This window comes from Labrus mixtus, chromosome 9 (genome assembly GCF_963584025.1).
Source record: "Labrus mixtus chromosome 9, fLabMix1.1, whole genome shotgun sequence".
Classification (NCBI taxonomy): domain Eukaryota; kingdom Metazoa; phylum Chordata; class Actinopteri; order Labriformes; family Labridae; genus Labrus; species Labrus mixtus.
This window is the reverse complement of record NC_083620.1, coordinates 29,749,807-29,758,763: the sequence shown is the minus strand read 5'-3', so window position 1 is coordinate 29,758,763 and position 8,957 is coordinate 29,749,807. Positions and strand designations below refer to the sequence as shown.

Sequence of the window (8,957 nt, the reverse complement as noted above, 5' to 3'; positions counted from 1 at the left end):
AAGACTGTGACATCTCTGCCACAGTGTGTGTGTCTGTGTGTGTGTGTGTGTGTGTGTGTGTGTGTGTGTGTGTGTGTGTGTGTGTGTGTGTGTGTGTAGAGTCCAGATGTAGAGCTCTTTCCAGTAGTTCCAAAGTGTTCCTTATTGTTATTTTTTTTGGGTGTAATCTTTATATCACATACAGATGTTCTCCTGCTCCTGTCACATCTGTGTTCTGCTGCAGGTTCCTCCTCTCTGCTGGGTTCTCCTTGGTTCTGCTGGTTCTCCTTGGTTCTGCTGGTTCTGCTGAGTTCTGTATGAATGGCTTGCTTTCTGTCTGTCTCTCGCTCCTCGTTGGGAGTTCTGCTCCTTGTTTCCTGTTTGTTTTATTTTCTAGCTGCATCAGGAAATGGTCATCTTTTCCTCTTCCTCAACCCCCCCTCCCCCTCCCTCCCGCTGACGACCCCCAGCTAATATACACACACACACACACACACACACACACATACACACACACACACACACACACACTACACCCTGGACCTAGTAATGGGACAGGTTTCTGTCACTTAAGCAGCAGCGCCACCTGCTGGAGCTTTTAGAGCCAGCTGCCACATTCAGCTGTGTTTGATATGATCAGACACACAATTACAAACACATGCATGTTACATTATGCAACATGTTTATTTCTGCTGTAAAGTTGGACATTTTAACATGGGGCTCTATGGGGATGGTCACACTTATTGGGACAGCCTCTAGTGGACACTGGAGGAACTGCAGCTTTTTAACATCAAACTTTTCTTAATGTTTCATCCCTGGAGGAAGTCGTTGGTACAGAATATGTTTCTATAAGACGTGTTGTTTTTGATGGAAGAGAACTCTTACTACAGACCTTGAAACTGAAGGAGTTTGATTGGTTTACAGTTGGACAATAATGTGTAGTGAGTGAAATGATAAAGTGACCTTACTATATGATCAGATATTAAAGGCAGGGTTTGTAATTTTCTAAAGCTAGCATGATTTTAAAAGTAGCATTCCCTCAGTGCTCCGTCTGCACCCCATCCCCTCTGTGCGCCCTCTAAAGCCACGCCCCCTCACTTACATGCACGAGCGCCGTCGCTCCAGAAGCGGACCTCAGCTCAAGCTTTGAGTGTGAGCTAGAGCACACAAGAGGTAGAGAACGAGCAGGGAGACAGGGAGGCGTCTGATTGGTTCATCAGATTGGTACCTCGTGGCAGACATTGGTTGAAGTTTTTACAGACTTACAAACTGATACAGATGATGGATTTTCTTTGTTCCTTTTTCAGAGAACATGAGTTATTAATTTCTGTCAGGACCTAAAGACAATTTCAACTAAAATCTTAAAAAGTGGATCAGGAGGAAATGAACAACACTGACTTTATGGAAACATGCTATGTTGACGTGCTGGTTAAAATCTATCATTATTAAAATACTTTTTTAGAGGTTTCCTTTTAGTTTTATATTTTACATCATCTTTAATTAGCTCTTTTAATATAGCGAAGAAGATATTTGCAACAACTGATTCTCATGTTTCAACCAGGACAGTCTGATCTGTCGTCCTCTGGTGGCAAAAAGGTGAATTGCAGGATTTTACAAAATTATAACAAGTGAGATTAAATAATCAAATAGGAAGTGTTCAATACAAAATAGAATTGTGTAAGTATAACTAGACTAGACATTTATCAAATACCTATGAAATTGAAAAAAATATCATCTGTGATTTCATTTAAAAATGTAAATTCTGTTTTCATTCATATTTACTTCTTTCCCAATTACTTTTTGTTCACAGTCATCAAAAGTCTGATTAGAAATCTAAACTGACAGGTGAAGGTAGAATGTGTGACCTTCTTGATCCAGTAGATGTCGCCCTTGAGCTCCAGCATGAAACCAAAACAAACTGCTGTTAGGCCACGCCTCCTCCACGCTGAAGCCTCCGCTCTCCTCCAGAGACACACCTCCAACCCCCCTGCACTCAAGTTCACATGACGGAGTTTAGAACAAGCAGGAGACAAACTTGCTCGAGTTTCCATCACCTGTGTCCTGCATTGTTGTGTTAGCATGCTAACGTTAGTGCTCTTTAGTTAGCTCGTAGCTTCACATCACCTGTGTCCTGCATTGTTGTGTTAGCATGCTAATGTTAGCGCTCTTTAGTTAGCTCATAGCTTCAGATTGTTGTGTTAGCATGCTAATGTTAGCGCTCTTTAGTTAGCTCGTAGCTTCACATTACCTGTGTCCTGCATTGTTGTGTTAGCATGCTAATGTTAGTGCTCTTTAGTTAGCTCATAGCTTCACATTGTTGTGTTAGCATGCTAATGTTAGCGCTCTTTAGTTAGCTCGTAGCTCCACATTTCATGTAAACTGACACAGAATGAGCGTGATCTAAAAACTCTTACTAACATCCAAATAATCAGTGAGTATGTTCTTCTTCTTCTCTCTAGTTCTTGACTAAAACAGCTTTTATACACAAGGGGAGGAGCCGGCCGTCCCGTCCATGTAAACACGGCTCTGACAACAACACAGCCAGCGGGACTCGAGCTTCTCCCTCATTGTAGACAGTCATGACTCAGAGACACATTTACACAGGACAGACTTTATGATTTATTTATGTGGAACATGTCGATCATTCTTCCTTTAAATATAATTTGTGAAAAGAGAGGAACAGAGAGACGCTCTCACAGATGAATGACACATTTATTTATAAAACACAGATAATCCTCATATTAACATATTTTTTATGTATTTATTTATTTGTCAACTGTGACATGAAGAGTACAAAAGATTTATGAGAAATCAAAGCACATGTGCCTTAAGGAAATACCAATCATGTGGTTAAAAAATGTTGTCTAAACAAGTTGAAGGATCTGAAACTGCGGTGTTCAGACGTAAGCTTTAGAGCTGCCGCTGTTGGAGGCCGGAGCTGCTCTGTAGATGTTCTGTCCCTGGCTTGTCTTGGTGAAGTTGTATGAAAACTGTCTGCAGGAAACCACAAAGTACACACACATTACACAACAGAAACACACAATCCTAGATGATACAGAGTGACCATTCTCTCCAAAACAAGCCATCATCAATCAAATTTAAAGGACCTTTAAAGGTCCAATCAGTGAGCTGTGTAGAGAGTGAGATGATAAAGGTATCTTACTATCTGATCATTAAGGAAACATGTTGAAGTGCTGGCTTCTCTGACAACAATGCAGCAGCCAGTATGTCCTCCTCCTAACTTTAGATTCTGCTCCTGAATGCTCTGGATTTGTTTGGACCAGAGAAGGTAGGCGCTTTTAAGACACGCCCCCACATGGCCGTTTTGGACGCCCCTCGGTTTGTCAGATATGAGAGCAGTTATCAGGTCAACAGGTGTTGCAGCGATGGAAGCGGGCAAGAGAAGTGGTTCAGATAGAAGTGATTGTACCCGACCTAAAAAGCCTCTGCATGTTTCTAATAAGCTCCACGAGCAGAAACGTGCTCAAACTAGGATCAATATTGGAGATGCTTTTGAAAAATGGCTTTTCTGTGTTTTATATGTTTCTTATTTCGTTTTTATGTTTAATTGTTTTGTTCAGTTAAAGAGGGTTTAGTGGTTCTCTCAGGCAGTGGAATAAAAAAACTGACTGTGTAGGTAACAAGGCCCCCCTGTGGACAAACCCCAGTACTGCCCCCCTGTGTGGTGCTGTTTGTTTACCGTGGGGAAGGAGGGGCGTGGGACGTCCTCCTGCAGGAGCAGCAGAGCATCGATCCTCCCAGTATGGCCAGACAGGAGGCAGCCCAGCCCAGATATAGACCAGTACCCAACTCGAACCTGCAGCAGTGACACACTCATTAAAAAAGTAGATTTATTGTGTTAGTCCGACTAAAACTGGACTAAGTACATGTTAGTCTGACTGATGGAATTTCTCAAAAACACACCCAACTAATGTGATGGGGGGGGAGGGGGATTTACTCTTACATGTTTTGCACCTCAATCAGAACCAAACAGGACTACACGTTCTAAGCATGCTCCACAGTCGCCAAGTCGGGATGCGACCCAGAAGTTGAACTGCTTAAATGCGTAGCATAGCAGAAGTCGTGTTGTTGTCTGCCACCAGATATGACCATCAGTGAGAGGGATAGCGTGCATCGCATTTCAACCAAAAGTAAAGCCGAGAGCATGTACGAACTGTACAGAGCTGAAGACTCGTACATGTTTTCACCATAAAGAAAAACGATCCCCACTTTGCTGTTGGATCTGTTTGTTAGCTAGGTCAACGGAGAGTAGGTCCATTAGTAACTAGTCTACAGGGGGTCACCTACTGTTGAGGAGTTGGACATACTTCCATCAATAAATGGATTCTCCCTTGGTTTTTTGGTAAATTGGGATTTCTTGGGATAATTACATAATAAACAGTCGCTTACTGTTCAGGTAAAAGTACTGAGTGAGTGAGCAGGAGGTCACACACACACAACACACACTGACCTGACTCCTCCGTAGAGCGGGTCGTAGAAGTCGTGGATGACTCTGGCGGCGTACCAGGACACTGCGATCAGAGTGAAGACACCTGGATAGGTAACAATTCAAAGGTGGTTGGTCAATCTGAGTATTTTAAACCACAGAATGGCCAGCTGTCATGTGGTTAAACACTGTTTCTAAGAAATAAAACATGCATTTAAAAAGCATTGTGAAGGTGTCACTCGCTGGGGAAACAGGAAAGGAGGGGTGGGAGGAGCTGAGGGATGAAGGGGGTGTGTCCAAAGAGAGCGTTTGTTTTGGTCTGAAAATCTGCTCTGAAAGTTGCAAAGTAAGCCAAAACAATTAGCTTAGCTTAGCATGACTCAAACCATTGGATACATCCAGAGAAGTTTAATATAAAGAATGGAAAAAATGGAGAATGATAAACAACATTTGTTTTCTTCAAAGTATTTGACACGGATGATCATTTGAGGTGTTAAATCAGAGAGGAATCATGGAGTCACAAACCTGACAGGATGAACAGGATTCCTCCGGCCAGAGCGATCTGCTCTTTGACATGCTCAGAGGTTCTGCCGATCTTGGTGCACTTGAGTCCGAGCACAGAGACGATGATGGAGGCCAGACCGACCAGCAGGGACAGGATCATCAGAGCTCTGCACGTCTGCAGGTGGACTGTAAAACATTTTTAAAAAATCACACTTTACAGAGTTTCATATGAATGCTATTTGTTAATCCACACTTCCTAAAGCCAAAGAGAGATTTCAGGTTATATCTTTCTCTTAGACCCAAGACATATTCCCCATGAGGACAATAAAGTTCATCACATTGTATCATATTGTTTCGCATTCTACCTAGGTGTGAAAGTAGTTTAAATTCCTGCATGTGTGTGTCTGTAAGATGAGTCCTCACCCGGCAGCCCGAGCACCGTCTTGAACTTGCTGCACTGAATGGAGCCCATAGAGGTGGCGGCGCAGCTCATCCACAGACCCTCAAACTGCCACTGACTGCTGCTGACCGACTCGGCCTGACTCCTCACCTTCCACACCTGAGAGGAGGTGCAGCTGGACTGCAGACACCAGGACACCACGCCCAGAAGCAGACCCACCACCTGCAGGCCCACCGCCATGATGCTTCAAGTCCCCCCCTACAAACACACAGACACCTGGAACACCTGGAACACATCAGACAGTCTTTAGCTCACACATGATCTGCTTTCAATTTCAAAAAGTAGCAACCTCCAGCGCCAAGAAATTAAGTTGAAGTTACAGTGGATAAAAACTGCAGTTCCTCCAGTGTCCACTAGAGTCTGTCTCCTGTAGTGAGTCAGTCCCCATAGAGCTCCATGTTAAAATGTCTAACTTTACAGCTGCAGTTCCTCCAGTGTCCACTAGAGTCTGTCTCCTGTAGTGAGTCAGTCCCCATAGAGCTCCATGTTAAAATGTCTAACTTTACAGCTGCAGTTCCTCCAGTGTCCACTAGAGTTTGTCTCCTGCAGTGAGTCAGTCCCCATAGAGCTCTATGTTAAAATGTCTAACTTTACAGCTGCAGTTCCTCCAGTGTCCACTAGAGTCTGTCTCCTGCAGTGAGTCAGTCCTCATAGAGCCCCATGTTAAAATGTCTAACTTTACAGCTGCAGTTCCTCCAGTGTCCACTAGAGTCTGTCTCCTGCAGTGAGTCAGTCCTCATAGAGCCCCATGTTAAAATGTCTAACTTTACAGCTGCAGTTCCTCCAGTGTCCACTAGAGTCTGTCTCCTGCAGTGAGTCAGTCCTCATAGAGCTCTATGTTAAAATGTCTAACTTTACAGCTGCAGTTCCTCCAGTGTCCACTAGAGTCTGTCTCCTGCAGTGAGTCAGTCCCCATAGAGCTCCATGTTAAAATGTCTAACTTTACAGCTGCAGTTCCTCCAGTGTCCACTAGAGGCTGCCCCTGACCTTTAACCTCTGGGCCGTGTTTGTGCTGTTGGAGATTTGTTCCTGTAAATATCAGACTAATAATCTGTCTTTCTGTGAGCTTTAATGGACTTACAGACTGTCCAACAAGTCTGAGCTCCACTTTTTACAACCAGCGACTTAAAAGAAATATTTTGTTTACATGTTAGCAACAATTAGCAGCAATGTGATGCATTTTTAAAGATCCAATATCCTCCTTGTGTTCACCTTCCATGTCATCAGTCTGTGAAACCTACAGAGCAGCTTTACATGATCTGATTCATCTGATACCGCCTCACAAACCCTCAGGCTTAGTTTCAACTGCTGTCTCTTTAAGACCCCCCTCTCAACATGCACACTTTCTTCTGATTGGCCAGCTCTCTGGAGACCTTCAGGGGGGCAGAACGCTGCAGGGCTGCCAGGGGAGGGCTGCTCTCCAGTGCTGGGAGAAGAGAGTCTATGTAAGGGTCTTACGTAGAGGCTTGAAGCCGTCTGGTCAAATTCTTGGTTTCATATCAGAGAACTATGGCGTGATTTACAGAACAAGCCGTTTAGCGCCCTCTTCAGACTCATCCTGGGATTACTCCAACAAACGTTTACCTCATGATCTGACACTTTGCCCACGTTTAGTTTGGACATCCAGCATTGAAACACTGTGAGAGTTTAAAATGGGGATCAGCAGAATAGGTCGACTCTAACCTTTGATAACGTAGCATTTGCTAACCGCTCACTTCTCTCCAGCCCCCCCCCCCCCCCCCCCCAAATATGGTAACTTCTGGCTCCAGAAAAACAACATGGCTGAACTCAAAGGTTGAAAAAGGCAATTGTGAAATCAAAGGTTGACATCAGAGTGGCTCCATCCGTTACTCAGAGACTTTTGTTTCATACTTCATTTATCACAAATCAAAAGATTTCAGATAAAAACGATTATTCCTTTCTACCAGTCTGCTTAATATTCCCTCAGATTTCAGTTCCTACCGTTCTCCCGGATGTGAAGTCTGAGGCGTTTTGTGTCTCTTCTCTTCAGCTGTCTGTCCGCTTCGTGTCCGTGATGTGGACGGTCTCTGCGGACCTGATCTGATCCTCTGAGGTCTGCCGGTCTTTAGGGTCAATGAACTCAAACCAGCGCTGAACACACAGAAATATCGACGTACGAGAATCCCAGAGTTTCACCTCTGACTGTGTTTGCTAGCAGAAGGTTTCAGGGTCCTTAAAGTACCCCGACTCACCTGGAAAACCTGATTTAAAACATCTGAAAATCACGCTTGAAATGTTTCCGGTTTATATTTGATTGAGGTTTTTATTTTATGTACTCCTATTCTCTTTTTATCGCTGATTAATTAGAATGAGAATGTGATTTTGACCAATAACAAAGCAATCAATACAATCATACAAAACTGTGTTTGGGCAGCGCAGGTACATTTAGTGTTTCTTTGTATGTTTGACAGCTTTCAGTATTTATTTCCATGTTTTTTGGTGTCTCTTTAGTTGCATCTACACTTCTTCTGGACCCTCTTGTTTTTACTTAAAGGTCGTGTCGTCATGGCTGTTCTGCTTCTTTCTGTGTTGATTTGTTGTTGTCATGTTGTTTCTCTGAGTTGTAGTTTTGTGTTTCCTTGTGGTAGTTTGTGATCTTTCTGTTGCTGTGGTTGTTTTTCATCTCGGTCGGTTTTGAAGCTGAGTAATGTCTCAGAAGCCTTTACTAAAAGTATATCCAAAGAGATTTTAACAGTAAATAAAATTCTTATTTCCAAAGCAAAGATAATTGATTGACAGACTGTGCTCAATAACGGTCAAAGGAATTTTGATTCATCTCCAACAGCTGCATGAATGTGGAGGTTTTATTTATTGTGATTGATGTTGAAGGTTGGGCGCATTGTCAAAAAATGTCAATATTCACTTGTTTGGGGCGGTAGCCTAGTGGTTAGCATGGTGTCCCATGAACAGAGGCTGTGGTCCTCCAAAGCTGCAGCCTGGGTTCAAGTCCAACCTGTGGTGTGTCATTCTCTCTTCCTGATTTCTAACTCCATCGACTGTCCTATCTCAGAATAAAGGCATAAAACCCCCCAAAAGAAACCTTAAAAATGCACTCGTTTACTTGCTGTCAAAATTTCCCTCCAATCAACGAGTAAACAAGTACAATATTGTTTATCAACTTACTGTGAAATAAAAGTTTATTATCTAAAATCAAATTTCTTACAGCTGCCAGACACTCATGGTAGTGAGGTTATTGAGATTATTAGGCTGCATATCGTCGGCATAACCACGAGATACCATAACAGGAATTTAATCGATGGCCCAGAAACAAGATATATAATGAAAATTGAATAGGTCCAAGGATTGAACCCTGAGGGACCCCACACAAGAGAGCAGAAGATCCGTATTTGTTAATTTGAGCCTTGAAATCTCTGTCAGAGAAGAAGTCATCCCTGAGACACCCAGTGCACGCATTAGGATGTCATTAGTAACTCTGAGCAGTGCAGTTTCTCTGCTGTTTTATGAGGAAGATATTCAATTAGTTTAAGAAGCTGGAGAGACGCTTTTTTCTACAGAATTTAAAAAAACGAAATTGAGGGTGGAAAT

The 8,957-nt window shown here is 43.1% G+C and overlaps 1 protein-coding gene across 1 annotated transcript; it reads right to left on the bottom strand.

The window, feature by feature from the left end:
- Positions 1-2,720: 2,720 nt before the first annotated feature.
- LOC132980927 (claudin-1-like) lies at positions 2,721-7,489 on the bottom strand. Its single transcript, XM_061047306.1, has 6 exons — positions 7,353-7,489; positions 5,354-5,634; positions 4,952-5,116; positions 4,451-4,532; positions 3,680-3,796; positions 2,721-2,973 (listed from the first exon to the last, which is right to left on the bottom strand). Exons 2-6 carry the CDS (start codon positions 5,568-5,570, stop codon positions 2,877-2,879), a joined length of 678 nt encoding a protein of 225 aa, XP_060903289.1. The 5' UTR covers positions 5,571-5,634; positions 7,353-7,489; the 3' UTR covers positions 2,721-2,876.
- Between the last annotated feature and the right edge of the window lie 1,468 nt (positions 7,490-8,957).